Below are 27,775 nucleotides of genomic sequence, written 5' to 3' on the forward strand. Positions count from 1 at the left end.
TGTGCTGCACTTTGGTTTCACTTTGTTGAAAACCTTTTTCTTTGTCGAAGCAAGAGACCAGGAGACGTTGGGGATCACGTTCAAACAAAGTTATTCTTTATTGAGGACTTTGCGTTGACGCGGCTGCAGTTCTTCCCAAATCAGTCTAACTAAAACATTATACATTGTAGCTATATACATTCCAAGGGGGAGGGATTACATAGAGGCGGGAACTCTGAATAAAGCATGCAAATGAAGTGGGAACACACCCTACTCTGAGTCCAATTGAATCAGCATAACTATTCACATGCTGATACTGGCCAGGAACTCCAATTCCAAAAGCCATCCCAGAGCCATTAAAGACAATAGGTGAAAGTCAATCAACCTAACGACTCAACGTCTGGGCTCCGAAAGGTGAGAATCAAGTGATCTGACTTATTTAAAACACAATAGAGAAAACAAGTCTGGCAGGAAAGGAGACTCTTTGCTGGAGACTCAATAATCATCTGAAATCAGTCTACTAAACTTTATCAGTTTATATACTATTGCAGTGGAAAAACTAAATTAAACTTTTAATAAAAATGTAATCCAACACTTCCCCCTTTGAGAGTTCTAATAACTCTCACAAAAATACAAATTTATACACTTAAAAGTTAATTCTTGTAACTTGTGTAAATTACAGGCACGTGTAACTTATTCTGTGTTGTGTCCTTGATTTACATGAGTGTCATAGTTCTTCTCAAAACCATAACTGTTGACACCTGCGACGCAGGGTGTAAAATGTCATATAAACTACATGATTACACAGAAAACCATGTAGCATAAGAGTGGAATTCTTGAAAGTCCATGGCGCCTGAATAGCTGTGAAGTCTGTTTCCTGTAGCGTCCATTTCCCACGTAGAGTCGCTCTGATGACTCGTCCCTCATGAGGCTTGTTCATGGAAATCTGAGGTGATGCTTTACACCAGGTTTCTGCTTGCGAAGACATCAACACATTCGAGTAACACAAGAAAACAAAGAAACAGCAGAACAGCAATATTCATGCATAGACTTCATCCTTCCATAAGTCATTTGATCGTATAGTGGTTTTAAGTCTAACTTTTATCAAAGTACACTTAAAAGTTCATTCTTGTAACTTGAAAAAGTTACAGGCACATATAACTTGCTCTGTGTTGTTCATCTGTAATTGCATGTTGACACAGAAACAAACATGCAATTAGGGTCCGTGAAGTTCTTACGGGTAATATTCTTTTATGGTTGGACCAGTCATGTTTTCGTGCGAGGCGTGAGTCATTTGTTGAATGAAACACTTGATACTGTGGACGCATACGTAGAACGCCAGTAGGAGAAACAACAGCAGAATTGCTATTTCTTTAATCCACAGCCAGGGTTTACCAATCAAGTTTCCGAACCATGAAGAATTGTCTTCAGTCATCTGGTGTAATTTTGTTGAAAGATCAAGAATGTCTTGTTGGATTTTGTTCAAATTCTCTGTTGGATCCATTAACCCAGTGCAGCATTCAGGGCCGATAATGGTGCAGGCTCCCCCTTGCGTTGCAAAAATGTAATCCAAGGCCACTCGGTTCTGTAAGATCATTATCTTGTGTGAAGCTAGAGTGTCTGTGATGTTACCCAGGGCCAAAGCCGTATCGTTGGCCAATTTCTGTACAGAATCCGACAGGCTTCTGACTTGATCGAGAGCCTGCATGACACCATACGATGGGATTAATGCTCCAAGAGTTCTTGACCACCACGTTTGAACACAAGTGAGTCCTGGAATGCAGCCATCATTGTTGATAGAAGGAGCTGAATCATGTAACTGTGGAGATCTTGGAGTGGAGTGTGTGTTTTCTCTGATAGCTGGCAGAACATAAACCAGGGTGCACCTGCCGTTGAATTGGCTGGGTAGGATGCTGTAGACAGAAGTTCCACATAACCAAAAAGTGCCAGTTGGTGGAGGAATCATACACCACTGATTTATTGCAAAAAGTTTCGGTAGGGATGGGTTCCTGGAGAGACACTCGTTTAAGTCATTTTCCTGTTTCTTCTCTGTAGTAGTAATGTACACAAAGGATTCATCTGTTCCTCTTTCAATCACAAAACTGCAACGTTCACGGGGAATTTCACCCAGTGGAGTCGATGCTGGAGCATAATTTTCCATGCACCAATAGAACATCATTGGCAGGAGTAGATCTGTCATGATGGGAGTAGCTGAAGTTAGGTTGCAGGATGGTAGTCCAGGTATGCAACACTGAGAAGCTGGAGGAATGGTTACTTTGTGACATGTATCTTTGCTGAATACTCCACTGGTATGATGATTGAATAAGGTACACGTGTCACATTTGGAGATAGGGTGTGCTACCCATGGGATTCCTGCTCCTACAGACGGTGCGTGTGGCATGCAAACATTCTTTCCAGCAAACAAGGCATTTCTTGACATATTCATCAGCTCTAAGAAGATGTTGTTTCTGGGGTCTACACTTTGTGCTATGTTCATGATGGTTAGGATTAAGGCAATCTTGTTCATGTTGCTGGATGACTGAAGTTCCCGTAGATGAGTCTCTGCGTTGTGTATTTTTTCTTCTGTGTTGGTTGTAGTCTCTGCAGTTGGTCTAGTTGTTTTCTGGAGGTTGGGTCGTCATATGCAGGTGTGTAGGTCAGTGAACCGTCAAGTGGTATCTGCACAGAGTTAAGAAAGAAAAACAAAAAAGAACAACTGCAACAGACCAGTATTCATTGTAAAGACTGCAAACATTAGGGTTGTATCCTGTTCAATCTGTATCTGCTAATTGTGGTTCCTTCTTTCCCTATTTCTTAGTTCATGAGACACCTAAAAGGAACAGTGAGGTGAGGAGGGACTATGGTTGGGAAGGGCCTATAAGGGAATCTTCACCGCAGGGTTGGCCCCCGAAAGCCTGTTGCTTCCAGTTCTTCCTGGGCTCCTCACTGGTCCATGTGTCCTATCCTATCCCTGTAGGGGGAGGAACCACTTTGCAATGTGACACATGAGTCCAGGTTTGTCTTCCCTGACACAATACTGCAGCTGCTGTAATCAACATTACTTGATGTGGTCCATGCCACTTAGGTTCTAACGGCTTGTGTCTGAATGATTTTATCATGACCCATTGACCTGGGACGATTGTGTGTCCACCCTCTGGTGGAGTCTGCCAACATGACTCAACTCTCTCTCTGGCACTCTGTACTGCCTTTGTAAGGTGTTCACAGTAAGAGATCAGGGCATCTGAGGCAATGTGAACATCAGCATTTCTAAGATCAATCACACCTGGCATCTGCATTGGGCGTCCTGTAATAATCTCATGAGGGCTCAGTCCTACTGATCTGTTAGGTGACGCTCTCATACTACACAGTACTGCTGGCAGTGCTTCAACCCATGACACTCCTTCCTGATGCATTTTGCTTAGCCTGGTTTTGATCGTTCTGTTCGCCCTTTCAACCTGTCCTGATGCTTGTGGCCTGTAGGGACAGTGCAGATTCCACTTAACCTTCAACATTTTAGACACTTCTTTAACTACCTGTCCTGTGAAGTGCGTACCTTGATCTGAGTCAATGCAATCTGGTAATCCCCATCTGGGAATGAAATCAGTGACAAGACATTTAGCAGTATGTGCAGCTGTAGCACGCCCTGTTGGATAAGTTTCTATCCATCTTGAGAACTTGTCTATTACTACCAAAACGTCAGTTTTTCCCTTACAACGAGGCAACGATATGTAATCAACTTGTAAGTGACGAAATGGTCCTGGTGGAGCTGGGGTATGTGCTGCTGGTGTAATGGCTGCTGGTACATCATTATTTTTCTGACATGTAACACACCTCTTGGCTGTTTCTGTGGCTACATTTCTGAATTTTGGATTCCACCATTGATTTGAGAACCTGTGATTCATCGTTGCTGGACCACTGTGACCCAAATTGTGTATTTGTTGAGCCAAATATGGCAGCAGTGATTCGGGAGCAACATACTTCCCCCCTTTGGTCCAGCAGCCAGATGAATCAACGGTGGCTCCTTTGTCTAACCATGTCCATGCTTCATATAGAGGAACATCTTTGTACAAATCAATGATAGATTCAGGAGGCAGAATTGTCTTCTGTGCTGTACTACCTGAACACACTTGTACAGTTACATAGGAACAAGCCTGTTTAGCTGCTACATCTGCAAGAGCATTACCTTTAGCTTCTGTAGTGTTAGTTGTGAGATGTGCTTTCACTTTGATCACCGCTAATTTCTTTGGAAGTTTCATGGCAAACATAAGATCTTTCACTAATTCAGCATGCTTAATGGGGGATCCTGCAGAAGTTAGAAACTGTCTGCTTTGCCAAATTACACCAAAATCATGAATAACCCCAAAAGCATACCTGGAATCTGTGTAGATATTTGCAACTGATCCTGAAGCTAGCGTGCATGCTCTAGTTAACGCTACCAGTTCTGCAGCCTGAGCTGAAAAATTATCTGGAAGACGACCTGAGGCTACCACCTCAGTGGTGGACGTTACTGCATAACCTGCTCGTCTATTCCCTTCAATTACTTGAGCTGAACCATCAACAAACAACTCAAATTCTGAATTTTCTATGGGAGTTTCTGCTATTTCACTTGTCACTGCGTATGTAAGCGTAACACAATCATGAGTCATTTCACCTTCATCTTCCAACACAACTTCAGTCATTGCAGACATCATACATGTTGAGGGGTTCGTGACTGGTGCACGCTGTAAAACAATGTTCGGGGCTGTGAGAGTAGTTAACCAATTTCCCCAACGAGAGGAAGTGACAGAAGTAGGGATGGGCATTCGATTAAATTTTCTTAGTCGATCGTCGGGAGAATTAACGATCGACTATCGATTAATCATTAATATTTTTATATTGAAATTCATTATTTCTTCAACTTTTTATAAATTAAAAATGCAATGAAAATACAAAAATACAGTTTGTTTGTCCTCGATGAGATCTTTATTACAAGAAGATCAACTTGTGGCATTGAAACTGCACGTTCGGTAACGTTATACTTGAAGATGCCCTGCGGTGCTCTAAAACAGCGGAACAGCGAGCCGGCGTTCTTAAACAGAGACCCATGGCCACTATCCGATCGTGAAAAGACCAAATGTAAATGCCCTCCGAAACGCATTCGAGGCGGATTTAAAGCCGATCGCTCAAACCACTTCAGGAGGAGATCTGAGACGCATTCCAGACGAAACTGGACAAGAGTAAATGCATCTGGTTGTTGAAACTATTATGTAAATTTGACTTATCCCAAAAATGCTAAGAAATAAACATGTGAGAGCGTTTTATAGGCCTAGGCTATATGTCATGTTATAGCCAGATATGACGGTGTTACTGGAACACGCATCACCACAGATGAGCATCTATTCAAGCCAACGTGCAAACTATCGCAAATCAAAGTGAAAGTCATTCATCAAAACACAATCATCTTCATTAAAAGTAAAGAACCGAAATGATCTTACCAGGGCTGTTGCCGCAATATTGTTGCAGTCTTTGATTTAGAAATTTTCGCTGATGATCAATAAAATGCAGCTCATATCAGTTGCTTTCGGACGTGCAACAATTTAAATATGTAGCGCGGGAATTCAAGATCGGATTTATATCCGTTTTGCAAAAACACATTTATATGACCGGGTGTAAATGGAATCGTTTTGATAAATCAGATAGCTATCCGATCTGAGAAAACGCATGAAGTTCCCATAGAACTTCTGCACCAGTCCACTGATTTCTGTTGAGAAAGATAAGCATGTTGACATGATCTGGGATCAGATGCGACCGCAACCTGGTGACAGCCAGTCAGCCGCTGAAAACACCCGCTCTGAGGGGACTGACGTTGCCGGGATGCACAGGTACCTCCGCGCTAAAATCAATTTCATTGCTTCAAGACTCACACTACGCAACGCAACCTGCATTAGATTAATCGATAACAAATAAACGTGATCGACGAAATTCTTAACGATCGATTATCGATCGTCGATTAATCATGCCCATCCCTAGACAGAAGTGACTTTTGCTTGATTCATTAGTGCGGACACTGCGTGAGGGCATTTTACATTTACCGTCTGACCTAACACCATTACTGATGAAGCCTGAAGCGCTAGATGAACTGCCTGTACTGCTCTGAGGCATGGTCCCATACCTTGAGCTACTATGTCAAGTTTACCAGAATAGTAATGAATTGGACGTAAACTGCCCCCATGATCTTGCATTAGACATGCAGTCATAAAGCCCAAGTGTTCATGGACATAAAGCACAAAGGGTCTATCAGATTGGGCAATTCCTAATGCTGGTGCTTGACATAGTGCTCTCTTCAAATCATTGAATGCTTTGAGGTGAAGTTCTTCCATACAAACAATATCTGAATCTTTACCATGGCCTTTCAACAAGTCATAGAGAGGCTGAGCAATCGAGGCATATTCTTCAATCCACGGTCTACAGTAACCTGCTGTTCCTAAAAATGAGCGTAGTGTTTTAATGGTAGTAGGCGGAGGTATGGCTTTGACTGAAGCCGCTCGATCCTGTGTAATGGATCTATTTCCTGCACCAATTGTTTGACCCAGAAATGTGACTTGTTTTTTAGCAATTTGAGCTTTGTGAAAGCTGCATTTGTGTCCTTTTTTATGCAAATAGTCCAACAAAGCTGCCAATTCAGTTTGATGTACCTCGTGATCTGTTGAGGCAATCAAAATATCATCGACATATTGGATCATAGTGGACTGTTTTACTGGACATTCTGGGTCACACAAATCACGTCTGACAGCCTGATGGTACACGGTCGGGGAGTTTTGAAATCCCTGGGCCAATCGGGTCCACTGATATTGATCATGGTCAACTGTGAAAGCTAGCCATGGCTGGCTGTCAGAGTGCAATGGTACAGAAAAGAATCCATTAGACATATCAATTACTGAAAAAATCTTACAATCTAATGGTAAGCCATTACAAATTGTAGATGGATCTGCCACTAGCGGGGTGATTTTATCAATGTTTTTATTGGCTACTCTGTAGTCTATGGTGAGTCTCCATGTCCCATTGGATTTCTTGATTGGCCATATGGGTGAGTTACAGGGACTGTTGGTTTTAACTAGCACTCCTTGTGTCAGCAACTTTTCTACAATAGGTTTGATTCCCTGTATGGCTTCCTTACTGATCGGATACTGTTTGGTAACCGGGGGTGGAGTTCCTGTCAATTTGACTGGCTCTACACCTGTCAATAAACCACAATCATCCTTGTCATTAGCCCAAATTGGATGATTCAGTAAGAAAGCATACTCTGGAGGGATTGCATTATTGGTAGAAATGTGTGCTGAGGAAATTTGAATGCTAGCAGATTCTGAGGACATGTCTAAAGTTAGATGTACTTGTCTCAGAAGATCCATGCCTAAAATTGCACCTGTATTCAATGGAGCACATAGCAATTTTGTAGTCAGAGTTTTCGGGCCAAATTGTACCTCTATGGGCGGGGTTTCATACAAAACAGAATCTTCACCTATTACGCCAGTTAAAGAAAGTTTGGTTTTCTTGTACGGGATGTCTAAACCTTTAGCCAATTTTGTAGGAATTATTGTAATTTCTGCACCTGTATCAAGCAAAAAATCAATCTCTCTTTCTTGTATGCTACCTTTCACAAAAATTCTTTTGTCATTGTGATGGATTACCGGGGAAAGGTAGCTACTCACAGCCCCAACAATTAGTTTTTTTCCTGGTCTTGTTGTGCTCTTAGAAGAACCTGAACGAGCTGTCCTAAAGTTTCAGTGGACACTTGCGGAACTGCATCAGGGTTGTAAGCCGGCTGAGAAGGAGCAGAATTATGCATTCTATTTCTTTTATTATCTTGCAACTTCTTCCTACATTCTTTCTCCCAATGCCCTAATTTTCCACAGTAGTGGCATGTGCTTTCTTTTTTAGTCCATCTATTGTCTTGTTTTGTTGGGTTAAACGTAGCTGCTGCTATTCTCACTTGGGTTTTAACATCAGCATCTCTTTCCCATGCAGCTAACCTGTCTAGGTTACTTCTGAGAGTTCCGTTAGCCCACGTAACATGTAGGAATGGCAAGGCTGATCTGTACTCAGCTATAAGACCATCTGCCCAAATACGGATTAGAGCTCCTCTATCATCTAGTACACTTTCAGAATCCTCCACTATTCCACTGTATGTGGCAGCTGCCTGACAAAATCTTTCAGTGTATTCACTTATAGTCTCTCCTTTATTTTGTGCACATCTAGTAACTTTCGACCAATCTATTTTGGGTCCTAAGAGATTCTTTAGGATTTTCAAAACACCTTCTCTCAAATCGCCTTTACTGGCATGTTGCAGTTCGGAAGTAACAGCAGACTCAAAATTGTTGAATTGAGATTCAGTTAGAATTTGTGACATCAGCTGTGTAACTTCTGGCAACGACATGTCGTAAAGACGCATTTTACTGATCAATGCCCTTCTAAATTCAGAAAATTCTGTGCGTGCTGAGGGTAAACTCTGGGATAGTCTCTCAATATCTTTGGGTCCTAGCGCTTTGGCAACAGCTTGTATTTGGACAACAGAAGAATTGGGAGGAACACTTTCAGTTACCTCAATTCCCTGAGACCTTCTCCTTGCCCCACACACCTTCACTGAATCTACTGGCTTATCAGTTACTGATTGGATGGCTAAATCTGTTTCAAAGAAAGCTTTTAAGTCAGGATAAATGTTATCCGGCTGACTAAATTCTCCCTCATCAATTTTTTCTGCATCTTTGTTGCGGTGTAATTTCTTAGTCAAAGAAGATATTCTGGCACGGAGCTCATTGTTCTGTTTCTCTAGCTCTGAGTTGCGTTTAGACTGTTCTGTAGCTATTGCTAAAACATATTCTCGGTGGCAACAAATGATGGCTTTTACTTTGTTCTTACGAACACTTGCTCCTAGTACCTTTTTACAATCTTCCATTGACCATGCTTTGTCTGGATGAATCTCATATTTCTTTGTCAAATCCAATCTGACGGACTTCGTCACTATAGAGTCCATTTGTTCTCCCAACAATGTTTTAAATTCACTTTCTGACCACAATGGTGTCGCACGACCACCTTTTTCAGTAGTGGGGATCAGTCTGGCATTTTTCCTAAACATTTTTGTTAGTTTTCTTTGTTACCACACAATAAAAAAAAAACTAAAACTTCTCTCTAGTGTCTACACAGAGGGTACACTTGTTAACACATCAGCTATTGTTAACTCTCCACTTAACTTCCCTGCCTACAAGAACAGAGGATAAACAAAATATTAGCAATTTACGCTAAAATCTTCCCTGCCTGAAACAGAGGATAAACCAAAATATTAGCACCTTATGCTAACCGTCCCTGATAAAGCAGAGGATAAATCTTCAACTTTACAGAGGATAAACCTTCTCTAGCAATGTAGAGGATGAAACACTTCCCTGGCAAAGCAGAGGATAAACAATATTAACCTGTAATGTTAATCTTCCCTGCCTGAAAACAGAGGATAAACTTCATCTCTAAAAGACAACTTTAGAGGATAACTTTAGTTAACCAAACTCTACAGCTGTTTGTTAACTACTTCTCTGAACGGCGCAGAGGATATCAAACTTGTACTGGTTTGCAGCGGTTCTTTTGAATAGAGTGGCACTCACCAACCCTTGGTTGTAAAGGAAGATTCAGTCTGGAAATCTTTGTTCAGCTGGAAGTTTCGCTCTGGATTCCAAAAGATGCAGTCTGGAAATCTTTGTTCAGCTGGAAGTTTCGCTCTGGATTCCAAAAGATGCAGTCTGGAAAGCAGATCTTTTGTTGAGCTTGCTGTTTCAATCTGGATTCAGGTGAAGAAGCTGGAACTCTATCCGGGTCACAGGGCACCAAATTGTTGAAAACCTTTTTCTTTGTCGAAGCAAGAGACCAGGAGACGTTGGGGATCACGTTCAAACAAAGTTATTCTTTATTGAGGACTTTGCGTTGACGCGGCTGCAGTTCTTCCCAAATCAGTCTAACTAAAACATTATACATTGTAGCTATATACATTCCAAGGGGGAGGGATTACATAGAGGCGGGAACTCTGAATAAAGCATGCAAATGAAGTGGGAACACACCCTACTCTGAGTCCAATTGAATCAGCATAACTATTCACATGCTGATACTGGCCAGGAACTCCAATTCCAAAAGCCATCCCAGAGCCATTAAAGACAATAGGTGAAAGTCAATCAACCTAACGACTCAACGTCTGGGCTCCGAAAGGTGAGAATCAAGTGATCTGACTTATTTAAAACACAATAGAGAAAACAAGTCTGGCAGGAAAGGAGACTCTTTGCTGGAGACTCAATAATCATCTGAAATCAGTCTACTAAACTTTATCAGTTTATATACTATTGCAGTGGAAAAACTAAATTAAACTTTTAATAAAAATGTAATCCAACAACTTCTAGTCGACTGAAATCACTTGTGCAACCTGTGTGAGGGGGTTTTATAGGCTAGAGCCACACCCCTTTTGGCGGGCCATGACGACCGCGCGGGAAGGCTTCCCATTGGCGCTGGAGTCATGCCAAGACGCACTGATAGGTTGCAGCAGTTGCCGCAGAGCAGCCAATAGGCGCGCGAGCTGTCTCGCCTATGTCTGCCTGCTGCAGCAAATGCGTTTTACATTCTAAAAATTAAGGATAATTTTTTGCTTCAGTATTCTCGAGAAAAGGAGTTTTCCTGTAGCGTAAGCTAAACTTACGCAACACGAGAGTACTCTCGTAAGAGAACCCCGGTTTTACTGTCTACACGACAACACTGCAACCGGTGTTTCTGAAAATCCTCACCCTGGCAGGGGTTTTCAAAAATGTTCGGTTTCAGTGACTGTGGACGAACCGCATAAAAAAAGTCACGGTTATAAAAATACCCGTGTCCGTGTGGACAAGGCCTGAACCTCAAGGGATTTAAAGGTGCAGTAAAAATAAAGAAAGGAATAGTAGGGGAGAACAGGTATGGTTGTAACCCTTTGTGCTTTACTGTGATCAATTTAATAATAAACATCTTTCTGTAATCTGACAATTATATTTAAGAAAAATGTCCAAATTAAATTTCAATGAATCTTGTTAGCAAAGGAAAATACTTCAACGGAGTATCATACATGCTTTTGGTAAAAAGACAGTAACACAATCATTCATTAACACTCAGGAAATTTAAAACCATTACAGTCCCAAAAGAAAAATCTCCAACAGCAGCGATTTACAGTATTAGGAAGGTGTTCGCCACGTGACAAACATCATCCAGATCAGTCATCTGCAAAGTTGAGCGATGAGAAGCAGGACATCACTGTTAAAAGTGAAAGTGACATGTGAACTTTATGCAGTGGATGAGAAACTAATAATAATAATAATAATAATAATAATAATAATGATATATAAAAAAACTCCATCTGTAACCCAAGACGCATACACCTAGTGAGAAATAGCAGTACTACAGAGATAAATATTTACTACATTTGTCAATGTATTTTTTTTCAGCTTATTCCGTTCTGTGATTGTGTTTATGTAAAGTGTAAAATTAAAAAGTCTGATTTAGCATGTAGGTAAATTAGCAACGTCATGACCTATTAATACATTCGGTTGTGTTCCAAAGCATGTATTTTGTTGAAAAAACAAACAAACAAAATGTAATAAGAAATTTTTAAATGTTTCACTAATATATCTTTTTTATACATATACATGATAAAGTCTTTGAAATGTGTATTATTCATTTTTATTTTGCACAGGTGTAAAATACATTTTCAAGCTTAAATCACAAAATAAAGAAAGATCCATTTATCAAAAGAAGCATGTTTTTTTATATATTCTTTATATTATTTAGTTTTAGCATATTGAATTCTCCATTTATTTTTCTGGCAATTTGTAGTCAAGTAGGCCTACCTTATTTGCATTTTCTTTAATGCATTTTCTATGACTAAAAACAAGAACTAGAACAGAATAACAATCTTCTAACTTAAGATCAAGAAGTATCTATCCTGATCTATGACACACACCACTTTATTTGGGTTTGTCCTCCACGGGATCAACATCATCCAGATAGTCGTCTGCAAAGTTGAGCATCTGCTGTAGTGCCGTGAGAAGCAGGACGTCACGGTTGAGCTCCAACTCCAGCTCCTGACTGTAGTTCTTCACCGGTAACACACAAGACACCGGCACACCTAACCGAGAGCTCACCTCCTGCACCTGCAGAGACAAAACAACATCTCAGTCACTCTGAGTCCTGTGGGAACAGCTCATGTGATCATGTGATCATGTCTCACCTTCGTCTTGATGTAGGAACTGACATAAAGGCTCTGAAGATCTTCCTCCACTAGAGGACATGCTTCATCTACTTTTGTCATCAAGACGATCTGAGCGATGCCTGAAAATGTTGAGATGTGTCACATGCAACTATCAGGTTGCTCAATGTACAACCTACTTTGGATTAGTCACATGACTGGCATAAATATGTTCACTTACCCAGTGAGTTCACTTTTCTGCGTATGGCAGCGAGTTTTTCCTCTAGTTTGCTGGACATGAGGGAGATTTTGGTGGCGTCGATCACATACACCACACAGTGGATCTTCTCCTGTAGAGATGCAGGTCTGGAGGCCTTCTTCTCATCCGGTTGAAATGGTGCCATAGGGTTGAACTGAGGATTTAGCATGAAAAATGTTTTATCATTCATACTTCAACCTTCATTCATTCTGGAGAACAGTGCACTTACTTTATAGCGGTCTGGTACGTGACCTTGAAGAATGCTGCTGATGTCATCAATATCCAGTCCTGCACCTGATTGCTCCTCGAGTCCCATGGTGTCACACAACACAAATGGCAATGGCTTTCCTTCACGACCGTCTTTCACTGGGTATGTGCGAAACTACCAGCCAAGAAGAGAAACACATCAAGATCTGAAGTCATCAAGAGCTGTTCCTCGACCTGAAGAGAGACTTCTGTAGGAAACACTATGAATCCTGTTGAATCTGTACCTGTGTGGTCAGACTAGTGCCTGCAGATCCTGACATGGCTTTGCTGGTCAAGCGGCCCATGAAGATGGAGTTGATGGAGTTGAAGAAACTGGATTTTCCAGCACCGACAGGACCGATCATTAGGATTCTGATCCGACTCATAGATGGCATCATGGGTTTATAATTCCTGATCGATTCCATGAGCTCTTCTCTTCGTCTACAACATAAACACATTTTTATAGCTGTATATCAAAATACAATAGAAAAATATAGCTGCACGCAGTGATGATGGGTCCAAACCCCGACGCCACGTCATGCATGACAGGCAATATACATTTAAAGCGGGTAAATGTAAAAGAACTGTCAAAATCGTTTGAATATGCCACATTTACTGCAGCCAGCTGGTGCCACTATGACATGAACCACAACAGCCACTTCCATGAGATCAATCAAATTGCATAAGGTGCAAAAAGCGTGTGTGTGTGTGCAAAGTTTCAAGAGTTTTTGAGCATGTTAAGGGTCCCAAAAGTGCCGAAAATGTGAAATAAAAATGTACCTAAAGAAAACAACAGGGCCCTTCACCCCTTAGGGCTTGAGTGAACAAAAGATCTCAAAAACTGAGCGGAAACATACTCAGCTGTCCACAGAACGTTCCTCCATGGTTTCTCCTCAGCACTGATTTGAGAGCCTGGCACAATAAGTAAAATGTTAACAATAAAAAACAACGTTATTTAAAAGGACTGAAACTTATTGTACATGACTACATGTGCAGATAAAACTCTTTTTTTCTGATGATTGACTTACTCTGCTCCACTTTGTACACTTCACATTCAGTCAATTGAGTGTCGTTCCCATACATTGTTGCCGGAACAACACTAAATGCACCCCCTCCTTGATTTAACAAAACTGGTTGGTTGTTGTAGCAAAAGTACAACTGTTGGCCAAAATTGGGTCCTCCAGCATCATCAAGACGTGCATTATATCCAATGTTAACTTTGATGCACACAGGGATCTTGCCCTGAAAGCTAAATAGGAATACGTCTGGATCAGTAATTTGCCGTCCACTTTGAGTATAATCTACACTAGTGTATCCACCAAAGATGTAGCCTAAACTGTTATAGGCTACAAGTAAAGTTGGACCCTGACGGTCACATCGCTGATGGAAGGCAGAAGCATTATATCCATGAACAGAAGCTTTGTAGAGAAGAGTCAGTTCAACATTCCCCAGCAAGTCACAGAGCTTCTTTCTCTTCTCTTCTGATAAAGTAGAAGTGAGGGAGTCCGTGGTGACATTTCTGACTTGTCTTTTATGCATCCTTGAAGACAAAGACATGCAAATAATACAATAAAAATCGAGCTTAATGAATTCATATTTTCAATCAGCACATTCCACTAACAGGGTACACTTTATAAATAAAATATAATAGGGTCCTATTTTATTAATTTATTTCTTTTTACATCATGATTAGATGTAGGCTACTCACTGCATTCATAAAGCTTATTACCATTCAATCCTGTTACCAAATTTATTGCAAAAAAAAAAAAAAAAAAAAAAGACCAAATCAATCAAATTCTTTCATTTATTGGAAATATAAGGTAGCCTATAATATACAAGACATTCAGTCTCAAACTAAACTGTATTTACAGGGGCCATTTACACGACAGCATTTTCAACTAAAAAACGCACGAGTTTTGGCCGTTCGTTTACACAACAGCAGCGTTTTGGGGGCGTGAAAATGCAAACTTTTGGAAACGGGTTCCAAAGTGCAAGTTTTTGAGAACGATACCATTATTAACGTCTCTGTATAAACTACAAAAACACACATTCGTGAAGGTGACGTCACGCGCATGTGTATAATTTGTTCAGTCTGTAGGCGCGAAGTGTTTCTTTACAAAGTGACGGTGTGAACAGGGATGTTGTCCTTTGTGCGCGAAATAAAAAAAATCGCAAGGAAAAACTTTTACGTCTTTAGTACATTGTTGTCGTGTAAACATACCCCAAATTTTGGTAGCAGGGTTGAAAAGCTGTACAAATCTCAAGTAAAATGAATAGAATGTCAAATGAATGTTCTATTGGTATAAAACACACCTATATAGGCTACAAATTTGTCTAGTTTGTTTATATTACAACAGCTAAAAACAGCTCATATTCAGTTTGGCCATTTGTTTAAAAAGCTCATTAAAAGTCACTCTTCCCCTGTTAGTGGCTTGTGTATTAATTTGTTTGTTTGATGTACTAATGCACAACTGAATTTTATTTTTCATACTCACTTCCCCTTTAAACTTGCTGTTCGTTTCTTCTGTGAATTGCCACTGTACAAAGAGTTATATTGGCAGATCAGAATTTAGAATATATGTATGTTGTTTTGGTGATTGGAAAGGACTGTATAATTTGACTGGTCTTTAAAAGGTTGTGACCACCAGGGGGCATCGATTAGAATGCAGACAAGATGTTCCGTTTAGGTGTTTTATTGAGATAAAGGTTTAAGTGCGTGGTTCTGAAACAGAGATACAGGCATAAATCAATAAATGCAGACTCTGTATATAAATGTCAAATAGTTATTATACATGCCTAGCAGGTATATAATAAAACAAACAATCAAGAGATTAAATTATAGTTTTGTTATGTATGACTTATATGCAGTGTTATACAGTTTTTGCCCGTTGCTTGAATACATTTTGCAAAACTTCGCTCTTTGTGCCAAAACTCTACACACAAGTAAACATGACACAACACTGGGAAATATACCATTCACATCTGTGTCAAATTGAAACTCTACTATCAAAACCTAAACTCTGCTATCAAAACCTAACATTCATTTGTCAAAATGTAACTCTGATGACAAAATGACACATACTTGCATCATATGCATACACTTTCAGATCAGGGGGAACACACTAGTCTACTTTATATAAAACACTGCAGTCTTTGATTTTCACTGTTTATTCAGAAGGTATATTTTCAGGAGGCACATTTTCAAACAACCCAAAATTGTGCAAAAAAAAAAAATGTGTCCACATTTGCCCTTTGGCCAATTACATTACGACCCCGTCGTCTTGTTTTGCTCAGGTCGAATTCAGCTTCATCAATGAAAATGAATTCATGAGGCTGTGCAGCTCCATCCATGGCCAAGATTCTCTGTAACAAAAAAAAAACATATTACTGTACTACAGTGCTACACATACAGAACCCTCACCCCATCACACAGGTACCCGTGTAGCTCTCCGAATGGATCCATGTGGTACTGATATGGTACATATTCAGCTGCTATGGATTTCACCAATACTGTATTGTAAATGTAAAGGACAGTTACACTTACCCGTACATATTCAGCTCGAAGTCCTTTGACCCTGACACGCTTCCTCTCAAATGGGAACCTGTAGAGCTGCTTCATGGTGATGTTGTGTTTTCCCAAGATGCGTCTGATGGTGGTGATGCTCACATGGTTTATGTTGTTGAACACTTGCCTGTCTGCAAGTATTTTCTGTAGTAGCTGGTGGAGACGGATGGCATTGTCTGCCCTCACTAGGTCCACAACGGCAAGTTCCTGCTGTTGTGTGAACAGGCGTTGGCGTCCTCCCCCAGAAGGTCTTTTAGTCATTCTAGAGAAATACAACCACAAATTGTCCTCGGTTTGCTTCTTTTTCTTACAGTACTTTACTGTATATACTGTATCATCCACTGTACTGAAACATCTCAATATAAGTAATCATGGTATGTTTCACAAAAACTACCACTTTGGCTGCAAAAGGAGCATTAGCACCCTGCAATACCCTGTTGTTTTACATGATGTGGTAATGTGATATACTGTAGTACAGTGCTGTAAATACCATCTGAGTAGAGTAGAAGGTAGAGAGGTGAAGACATACCTGTTTTCTAGTCAGAATGTTCTTACAAATGCCACTGTGAAGCGACTTAGATGTGGGTGGACTCTCTGCCCAGCTTCCCTCATAGTCAGGCCATGGTTGATGACATGGTCCACCAAAGTTGCTCTTATATCATCAGAAATAGGTGGGTGCATGGCCTCTTTGACCTTGACCTTGTCCTCTTCGTCCTCCTCGTCCTCCTCGCCCTCCTCATCCTCCTCATCCTCCTCGTCCTTCTCATCCTCCTCATCATCCTCGTCCTCCTCATCCTCCACATCTTCCTCTTCCTCTTGCTCTCCCTCCATCCATGCTTGCAAAGTTCTTGAAATGGCTAAACTGAGGGCTTTTTGTAGCTGGCTGATTGGTGTTCAGTTTTGCAAGTAAGTGTCTTCAGGTGTGTATTTGAGTGGTTGCAATTACCCGATGTGTTTTGTATTTTGGATACATGTGTTTTCCAAATGGCACCCTGAGATTTCATTTTTGAACGAAGTGTCTTATGTATGAAATAGAGTGTAGTATGCAGGACCAAGTGTGTTGCATAAAGGAGTAAGTGTGTTGCAGAATTGCAACTAGAGTGCAAAGCAGCGCTTTTGTTTAAGGTATGGGTACATATGTTTGAGGTATGGTAACAAAAGCTTCAAGTTGTGTTACTTTAGTCTAAGCATGGGTCTATAGTGTTCAAGCAACGGGCAAAAAATGTAATAAATACTTATTACTAAGCAAATACAAACAAATGCAGTAGTACACTATATCCCTGTTCAAAGATTAATTTGCTGCACATTAACTGCAACAATATACAACATGCTAAATTCAGCTGAACATATAATAATTATGAGCTGCAGAGTTACTCCTTAAAATAACCGTTACACATTGTGCAAGAACAACAGACATTATTTCAGTTGAGACACGTAAGGCTTGCAGAGCAACACCTCCATTAATTAACAGCATTCTCAACAATTAAACACACGAGCAGTGCGAAACCCAATAGAGTCTGTCTGCATCCTGCAAGACTTCAAGTTACGCCCCACTTCAAGTTACGCCCATTCAAGTTACGCCCCTTCAAGTTACGTCCATTCAAGTTACGTCCACTTCAAGTTGCTCACTGTTTAAAGCAGCGCTGCACAGACCGGTCGGTGTATGATATCAAAGTACCGCGAGCGGCGAGAGCGATTAGAGAACAGACAGTTCCGTATGCTTTTGAATCGCTCTCGCATGAGTTTAACATAAACAGAACATACTAGTGTTGATTAAACTGACTCTTAGCTGTTCAAGAACCGAAATACTTGTTTTGGTTATGGAGTAAAGCAAGCTGCAATTTGCATTAGTGCCAGGGTATTGAAAATGTATTGCAAGAAACGTTTCGGTTACTCACGTAACCTCTGTTCTCTCTAGAAGAGGGAACGAGAATTGCGTAGTTGCTACGCTACGGGAAAGCCTTTCTTTCTCGAGATACTGAAGCCAGCTGAAGCAGCCTACCGCTGAGCCCTTGGCGTGACGTCACGACCAATGAGCGCGCTTGGCGCGCTTAATGCGTCACAGCCCGCGAAAAGGGGTGTGGCTTAGCGTATATAAACAGGGCTCGGAGGCTGCTTCTCTGGTTTCTGTCGCATGAAGCGAAATGAGCTCGTGGCGCGAGCACGGCGGGCTACGCAATACTCGTTCCCTCTTCTAGAGAGAACAGAGGTTACGTGAGTAACCGAAACGTTCTCTTACGAGAGGTTCTCTCGTATTGCGTAGTTGCTACGCTACGGGAACGCCCTTGTCAACGCCGTGCGCGCCTACATCCACTGAATGAGTCCCAGGGAGAGCCCGGGGAACGTGATAGCAGAGAGCCGGGCGGCCCGAAGAGGGCTAGCGCCGTACATAAGCACACACTAGGGGGTTAGGAGCGGCACGGCCGGTCCGAACTGACAATTCCCTGCATAGTGCAGCTCAACCAGTAGAGCTAAATCACACAACGTAGCCCCCGCACAGATAGTGGGCTGGCATACGTGAGACTTAGACTGATAACACTTTCGCCTGCAAGGCGGGAACATCCAGGTTATAAAACCTAACAAATGTGGAGGGGGAGGCCCAGCCTGCCGCTGCACAAATGTCATGAATGGGAATCCCGCTGGACCACGCCCACGACGAGGCCATGCCTCTGGTGGAGTGAGCTCGAATGCCCAATGGGCACTGCAGGTCTTTAGACGCATAAGCAGCAGCAATAGTGTCCACTATCCATCTGGACAGGCTGTGTTTCGAGGCGGCGAGACCCTTGGTGCGCCCACCAAACGAAACAAAGAGCTGTTCCGCGCGCCTGAAAGCGGCGGGCCGTGAAATGTAGTTTCTCAATGCCCTGACCGGGCAGAGGAGATTACTATCGGCCTCGCTGCCGTGCGCTGGCAGGGCTGAGAGGGAAATGACCTGTGCTCTGAAGGGAGTGCCCAAAATTTTGGGAACGTACCCATGCCTCGGTCTGAGAATGACTTTGGAGTCATTAGGTCCGAACTCGAGGCACGCGGCGTTAACAGATAACGCGTGAAGGTCTCCCACTCGTTTGACTGAAGACAGTGCTATCAGAAAAACGGTTTTGAGCGTGAGGTATTTCATATCCACAGTTTCCAAGGGTTCGAAGGGATGCGCTCTCAGGGCCTCCAAGACCAGAGAAAGATCCCACATAGGAACCGAGGGGGGTCGCGGGGGGTTCATCCTCCTGGCTCCCCTAAGGAAGCGGATGACGAACTCGTTCCTTCCTAATGCGCGGCCCAGCTCTGAAACAGAGAGCGCTGAAATGGCCGCAACATAGACTTTGAGCGTGGAGGGGGACCTGCCCGCGTCCAGTAGCTCTTGAAGGAAACACAGTATTCGCGATACCCCACATGTCTGTGGATCGAGCCCCTTAGCAGTGCACCATCTGTTAAACACTGACCATTTCGACATGTAGAGCCGCCTCGTAGAGGGGGCTCTAGATTGTATAATCGTGTTCATGACCCCGTCTGGCAGATCAGCGTGTAATCGTTGAGGCTCCACGCATGCAGAGACCAGCGCTCTGGATGGGGATGCCATATTGAGCCGCGGGCTTGAGAGAGAAGGTCTCTCTTCACCGGTATCGGCCAGGGGGCTGAGTCTGCCAGCTGTATTAGATCCGGGAACCAAGCTTGGTTCTCCCAGCATGGGGCTATGAGGAGCACTGAGTGGCGCGCTTCCCTGATTCTCTCGATGACCTGAGGCAGCAGAGAGACCGGGGGAAAAGCGTACAACGGGCCGCTGGGCCAGGTCTGAGCCAGCGCGTCCTCGTTCTTCGAGAAGAACTCTGGGCAATGAGCGTTGTCTTTTGACGCAAAAAGGTCGACTTTCGCTTTGCCGAAGCGGCGCCACAGTGACTGGACTGTTTGGGGGTGTAGAGACCACTCCCCAGGGGGAACGTTGTCCCTGGACAGTCTGTCGGGGCCCTCGTTCAGGTGGCCAGGCACATGCGCGGCTCTCAGCGAGCGCAGAGAGTGCTGAGCCCACACGAGGAGGCGTTCCGCCAGGGTGCAGAGCGTCTTTGATCTGACACCGCCCTGGCGATTCACATAGGCCACTACCGATGTATTGTCCGTGCGGACTAGAACATGGTGACCGTGAAGGAATGGGAGGAAGTGTTTGAGCGCTTTCTCGACCGCGAGCATCTCTAGACAGTTAATGTGTAGGAGATTCTCCTGGTCTGACCAGCGGCCATAGACCGGTCTGCCTTCGAAGAGCGCTCCCCAACCTAGGTTGGAAGCGTCTGTCGAGACAACTTTCCGGTGTGAAATCACTCCCATAGTCACTCCCGTGAGATACCATTCGGCTGCCAGCCAGGGCTGCAGGGCTGAAATGCAGCCCTGATTCACTCTGACTCGCAAGCCGCCGGCCGCCCAGGCTCGGTGGGGCACGCGCGCTTTCAGCCAGCGTTGAAGCGGGCGCATGCGCAGTAAACCCAGCTGGAGCGCTGCTGCAGCTGAGGCCATATGCCCCAAGATACGCTGGAATGTCCTCAGCGGAACCCGGCTGCCTATTTGGAGGGATGCGGCGAGGAGGCGGATGCGGCGCGCGCGCTGCTCCGACAGTCTGGCCGTCATAGCCACCGAGTCCAGTTCTATTCCATGAAAGGAAATTGACTGACGGGGCGATAGCGAGCTCTTGGTCCAGTTGACCGAGAGACCCAGCTCCTCCAGATGGATGAGAAGCGCTGTTCTGTGAGACACAAGTTCCGTCTCTGACTGCGCTAGAATAAGCCAATCGTCCAGATAATTCAGTATTCGCATTCCCTGTTTTCTCAGGGGAGCGAGGGCCGTGTCCATGCATTTCGTAAATGTACGGGGTGCCAAAGACAGGCCGAACGGCAGGACTGTGTACTGATATACTCGACCGTTGAAGGCGAATCTCAAGAATGGCCTGTGACGGGGAGTTATCTGGATCTGAAAGTATGCGTCTTTTAGATCGAGAGAGATAAACCAGTCTCCTGGGCGAATCTGCGCGAGGATTTTTCTGGTTGTGATCATTTTGAACGGCCGTCTCATGAGGGCTTTGTTCAGATGTCTCAGATCTAAAATAGGTCTTAATGCTCCGTCCTTCTTGGGTACGAGGAAGTAGCGGCTGTAAAAGCCTGACTCGCTCAGAGAAGGATGAACCTGTTCTATAGCCCCTTTGCGCAGCAGCTTCGCTATTTCTGCTTGAAGCAGGTGCGCAGCTTCTGAACTCACTCTCGTCTCCGTCTGTGCTGTAAAGCGCGGAGGGCGACGAGCGAATTGAAGCGAATAGCCATGTTTTATAGTATTCAGCACCCATTCTGACACGCCCTTAATCGCTTCCCATGCTTCCGCATGCATAGCTAGGGGTCGAATGGTCTCTGGGTTCAGATCGCCGCGCTGCGCGGGATGGGGAACCTGTATCAGAGAGGATGGAGCGGCGCGCGCGCCGCTGGTGCTCGAACACGGGGGCTGGTAAACACTATTGGCCGACTGTACAGCGTTCAGTAGCTCGGTCCCATCGGATGGAGCGTGATTTGCTGTCAAACATCCCAGGCGCGAGAGTGGCGTGGGGATTATAATGTCTAAAAGTGAGTGCGCGTGCTCGTGAGCGGGCGCAGAGTTTACACTTATGACACGGCCAGTGTTTGGGAGCTTTAGAGGGTCTGTGACCCAAGGTAACTGACTGGCAGAGCGAGCAGCGGGTAGGTGTGAGCACAAGGTTGTGGGCACATTTTCTACACTTAATACTCGAGCGGCTTGCGTCCGCTTCATGAGAGAGCGCTCTGTGCGCGTTACCATGGGGACCCTGTTTGTGTGAAGCAGTGAGCACATGGGAGTGGGCACATTTTCTACACTTATAACACTCTCGGCCTGAGCCGTTGTTGCCCGGGGTAACCGAGTGGCAGAGCGAGTTACGGGTAGATGTGAGCACAGAGTTGTGGGCACATTTACTACACTTAGTACTCGAGCGGCGTGTGACCGCTTTATGAGAGAGCGCTCTGAACGCGTACCATGGGGACCGTGTTTGTGTGAAGCAGTGAGCACGTGGGAGTGGGCACATTTTCTACACTTACAACACCTTCGGCTGGAGCCGGAAAACCCGAATTTACACTCTTTCTGAGATTTATTTGGGCCGCCGTAAAAACGGCGTTTGTGTGCAGGCGAGCGAGTGGTGTTACTGGCTCGTTGGCTGCGGTGTAAGCTGCTGCAGTAGCCTGTACTGAGGGGACTTCGCGGGCTCAGACTTCAGCGTAATCTTGGGACGCGGACCCCGGGGGGGGCGGCGGTCTGTGACGGCTGGTCGAGCGCGACCTAGGGCGGCCGCCCTGGCGTCGCTGCGAAGCAGTTGGTGGTCGAGACGAGCGCTGTGTGGAGCTGCGCGCAGGAGGCTGAGCTTGAGAGCGGCCTGCGGCTGGGCTCGAGCGGCGGGGCAGGAAGAGATTCATAGCCTGCGACGCCTTCTGTACTTCAGAGAAGCGGTCCACAATCCCGCTGACCGCAGGGCCGAAGAGGCCAGTGGGCGAGAGCGGGGCGTTGAGGAAAACAGCGCGTTCTGACTCACTCATATCCGCCAGCGTCAACCATAAGTGTCTGTCGATGACGGTGAGCGCGGCCATAGATCTGCCGATGGCTTGTGCAGCGGTCTTGGTAGCACGGAGCAAAAGGTCCGTTGCGCTGCGCAGAACTGTTAAGGCTGTGTGATCCGAGCCCTTCTCGTCCAATTCGCGGAGGAGGTCGGCTTGCAGGATCTGAAGAACAGCCATCGAGTGCAGGGCGGAAGCAGCTTGGCCGGAGGCGGCGAATGCGCGGCCGGCGAGAGCTGATGTGGTCCTGCAGGCTTTGGACGGCAGGGCAGACTTTGAGCGCCATCTAGCAGACGGCGGGCAAAGGTGCGTTGCCACCGCTTCCTCAACGGAAGGGATGCCGGTATAGCCTTTCTCGGCGGCCCCGTCCACCTGGGAGAGAGCCGAGGAGACAGACGAGCGGAGTCTAGCGGAGAAGGGCGCGCTCCACGACTTCGATAGCTCCGCGTGGAGCTCAGGCAGGAAGGGTGCTGACCTAGAGGCTGGCGCTTGGCGGCGGCTAGGCAGAAAACACCCGTCGAGTCGGTTCGGCGCGGGCTCCTTGGGTGGGGACCAGTCTAATCCCAGTCGGTCGACCGCTTTGGTGAGGAGGCGGAAAAGCTCCGCATCGACACTGGAGCGGGACCTGCCAGACTCAGGAGTCGAGGAAGCGGAGCGGTGAGAGCCCGACCACTCCTCGCTGTCCGAAGCAAGCAGAGAGCAGCTGTCAGCAGCGTCATCTGCTTCATCCCCTGAGGCGACGGCAGTGCGGGCAGTGGCCGGCCGCTGCGCGTCGGTGAAGGGCGGGGGAGAAGGAGAGAGCGAGGCTCGCGGGAGGGGCTCCGGCGAGCGCTCAGCTATAACCACCGGCTCGGGAGGCCTTTGAGAGCGGCGTTTCTTCTTTTGCGGCTCTGAAGAAGCAGCCGGGGAAGGTGGAGGATCATCAAACATGGCGAGTCGAGCCCGCAGGGTCGACATCAGCAAGTCCTCACACTGTTCGCAGCCGCCCGTGGAGAGGGCGCGGGCTGCGTGGTCGAAGCCCAGGCAGAGAGCGCAGACCACGTGGCGGTCTCCGTCGCTGAGCGAGGCTCTGCACGAGCCACAGGATGAGCGAGGCATTTGCAACAACGCCTCGCGCTCTTTTAGATGCAGAGTGTGTCGCGGGGCGAACACACAAACACATACAACACAGAGCGGAAAAAGGATATATTCGCCGGATAGCGATGCAGGCAGGCAAGGCTGAAGGTGGCGAAGGCGCCGGCGTCCTCAGGCTGAGATCCTCGGCGTGCTGGTCGCTTGCTTCGACGGCGGCTTCCTCAGAGAGCAGCGATGCGAAGAGCTTCGCTGAAAAGACAGAAATCAGAGAAGCAGCCTCCGAGCCCTGTTTATATACGCTAAGCCACACCCCTTTTCGCGGGCTGTGACGCATTAAGCGCGCCAAGCGCGCTCATTGGTCGTGACGTCACGCCAAGGGCTCAGCGGTAGGCTGCTGCAGTTGCCGCAGGGCAGCCAATGGGCACGCTAGTAAGCTTGCCCTAGGTCTGCAGGCTGCCGCACTGCGTTGACAAGATTATAAAAATTAAGGATAATTTTTGGCTTCAGTATCTCGAGAAAGAAAGGCTTTCCCGTAGCGTAGCAACTACGCAATACGAGAGAACCTCTCGTAAGAGAACCATATTGCGATGTATTGTTTAATTTGTTTTATCAATTATTCTTCCCACCTCAACTAAAGTGTGGAGCAAGCACTAATATTTCCTTTTGAAATTGGTCTTTTTTTCTTTTTTTTGTCTTTTTTTTTAATAAATATTTTTAAATATCTTTTGATGTCTTATTGTATGACTGATTTGCTGATGATTAAAAATGTTGACTGATATCAACAGCACCAAAGAACAGCTAAATGCACCGCTGACAAACAAATCGTATGATACTTATAAGACAAATGAACAACAAGCACACACATAAAAAAATCTTTTAATTGAAAGGCAACACAATGGATTTAAGGACAAATGAGGAATTGTCACTCAAAAGCACCACAGCTGCACAAAAAATAAAGAGGAAACAGTCGTAAACTGGTATAGAAAACAATAAATTAGGCGACATCTATGCATTTACATCTATTAGATGACATCTTACCCATGCATTTACATTTAATAATGGAAAGTGACCACTCCAGGGCGATCTACTAATGTCCATTTTTCTGTCCCTAGCCTTTACAGAAATATTACACTTAAAAGACACTTTAGGGTTACAATTTCTTTATTTTTAAAATAAAACAATATGTTATTTGAACAATTACTTGAGCCATCAATGTGACATTTGATTTGATTTTTAATTAATTATATAGAATTTCAAGCACCACAGAAGTGCTCGTCCCCGGAAAATGCTTTATTTTTATGTCAATAACAGGGTTTTCCGCCATTTAAAATACAATAATGTATACATAACTATCAAAAATATTATGTAAATGACATACAAAAACAAAATGCTGAATAAATATTATAAAATTTATAATGAAAGTGGTCCCCTGGAGTTGTGTCACTGGTGTTACCGTTAAACAAAAATCTCTTATTTTAAAATAAAAATCACACTTATGACATCACTTGACTTTCTTCTTCCAATTTCCTAAATATCTATGAAGAAAGGCCCATAGTAAATCCACTGTCTCTTTTCAGTTATCAGACATTTTCTCATTTATCTAATGATTTCATATGAAGCTTTTAGTTGAACTCATTGGTATGACCTACTTAATTGTTAGGGAATTGTAAAAATCTAGAATACAAATGGATTAAACTACTTAATTTAGTATACCATGATTGACAACATGTGGTTTGATACCTTGCAGCAGCCATTTTGTAAACTGAATTTTTCATGAAAATTTTCACTGGTGTCACCTTTCTTATGGGTAACACCAGTGTCTCCCATTTATAGATAAACTTTATTCAAAGCTATTCATTTAGATTGTATGCCAGATGTAACAATTTAGTCTCATCTACTTAATTATAGTTGAAGAATAATGATCTTTGGTCTTAGAAAAAAAAAAAGACAGCAATACCAGTGACACAATGAATCACCAATGACATACAGTACATGTCACATTAAATAAAATATCACATGTGACAAGATGATAATTTTACATCCATTTAATTCTGCGCACTCAAATGTTAAGATTTAAAGGATTGCATCATTACTTGATTTTAACTGGTTTTCAAATATTTTCATTGTTATAGCAAATTAACTTTCAAGCACACTTTTAACAAACCTGATTAAAATAAATAAAACATAATCTCCTTATTTGTTGCATTATTATTATTATTATTTTTCTGTAACTCTGACTACATGTGCTGAAAAAAAAGGAAATAATATTTCATAAAAACCTTTAATATTGCACAATATTAATATTAAATAAATGCACAAAAAATAATGTATGTGTACTCATAAAGTCAAAGGGTAATCTAACATCTTTCCATACAAAAGTGGACGTTTCTGTAGAATGACCTGGCATCTGTGTGACACTCAGCGAGACAGATTGACGAGCTCAAAGTTCCAAACGCTTTACTCTGCCCTTGCTGCAATGTAAAAAGCGGCAATATGACTTATACACTTCGATTTACACGGTTATCTCGGGAAAATATTCTTACCGAGCTGGTATCTTGCCGACAACATCTCGTTTTGAGTTTGACATATCGCGTGGTTCTGTGTGATTTGGACAACTTCAGGTTACGCCCACTTCCTGTTACGCCCCTCTCTTGCAGTCCGCAGACAGACCCAACCAACATGGTGACGTTTTTTGTGGGCGGAGCTTAGGTGGAGGCAGAACGATTCCCCTGTCCGCTTCACTAACGCTAGTTTGCAAGTTTTGTTAGCTTGTTTTTTAACAATGACTGGAGAAAGTCAGGTTTTATCTTAATGTGTAAGGTCACTCACTGTCCAGGTCCGCGATTGTTATTTGCAAAAGTTCACTTTAACGGACATAACCAGATTGGCCGACCCGTACACGCTCACTCAATGGATGGACGATCTGACAGGATTAATGTCAACACTACATCGGTTGAGTGGCCTTACATCTAACGTTACACCTAACTTACCTGATAGAGAAACCAAGCATAAAGACAAACTGAGGGCATAAATCTTTAGATGCCTATGTGCTGAATGGTCACGTACAAGACTTGTGTTGTGTGGTACGATCCGAAGCTTTGCCTAGTCATCGCCAAGGCCAGAAGACGACCATGTAAATTGTAAAGAGTGACATTACAGTGCAATTTTAACGATGTGAATATTTTCTAGAAATAAAAATTACAGAGACAGCAAATTCATTTTTTAACTATGTATTTGATTATTCTTTCTTACCAGGTTCTTCAAAAAGTCGTTACAATCAAACACAACAATGTAGGCTATACAATCATAGATGAGTCACAAATAATCACAATCGTTTCTAACACATTATGCGATAAAATTTCAAATTGGAGCCTGCACTCCTTCGATTCTTGCACCCAACAACACAACAAGATGACGTAATTATAATAATAATATTTTAAACTCCTTATTATGTAGCCGAATCAGTGCTGGTTTGTATTGGCTGTCTCCAGTTTTCCCTTTGTTTTGCCTCCAGCTAACACCGTGACGACAGGTGTCTATACGACAACGAGCAGCAAAATGCCACGACATTATTGTGAGGTAAAAACAACAACAAACTTCAGTATACTTACTGGTAGTTGCACGCACACATTACTAGGAACTTGTAAATAAGTACAGCAACACTATCTTATATTATCTATATATAAACTGCACTGCAGTCTTTCAACGCCAGCGCTCTCTTCCAAGCTTCCGAAACTGAAACTGATGCTGTCTGCTTCCGCGAGCCGCAGAGCGCAGTGACGCTCCTGATTGGCTGATTCTCAAACAGCCAGTTTCATCTGCCTGAAAAAGGTCGTCCTTCGTCACAT

General features: G+C 43.9%; 1 protein-coding gene across 1 annotated transcript; it reads right to left on the reverse strand.

Moving 5' to 3' along the window:
• Positions 1–11,671: 11,671 nt before the first annotated feature.
• LOC308701750 (interferon-induced protein 44-like) lies at positions 11,672–27,664 on the reverse strand. The gene is made up of 9 exons (XM_081384176.1): positions 27,539–27,664; positions 15,197–15,423; positions 13,730–14,241; positions 13,559–13,613; positions 12,947–13,142; positions 12,685–12,837; positions 12,438–12,609; positions 12,239–12,339; positions 11,672–12,161 (listed from the first exon to the last, which is right to left on the reverse strand). Exons 3-9 carry the CDS (start codon positions 14,238–14,240, stop codon positions 11,976–11,978), a joined length of 1,374 nt encoding a protein of 457 aa, XP_081240302.1. The 5' UTR covers position 14,241; positions 15,197–15,423; positions 27,539–27,664; the 3' UTR covers positions 11,672–11,975.
• Positions 27,665–27,775: the final 111 nt, after the last annotated feature.

The sequence above is a fragment of the Scardinius erythrophthalmus genome, assembly GCF_964197995.2.
Source record: "Scardinius erythrophthalmus genome assembly, chromosome: 14".
NCBI lineage: Eukaryota > Metazoa > Chordata > Actinopteri > Cypriniformes > Leuciscidae > Scardinius > Scardinius erythrophthalmus.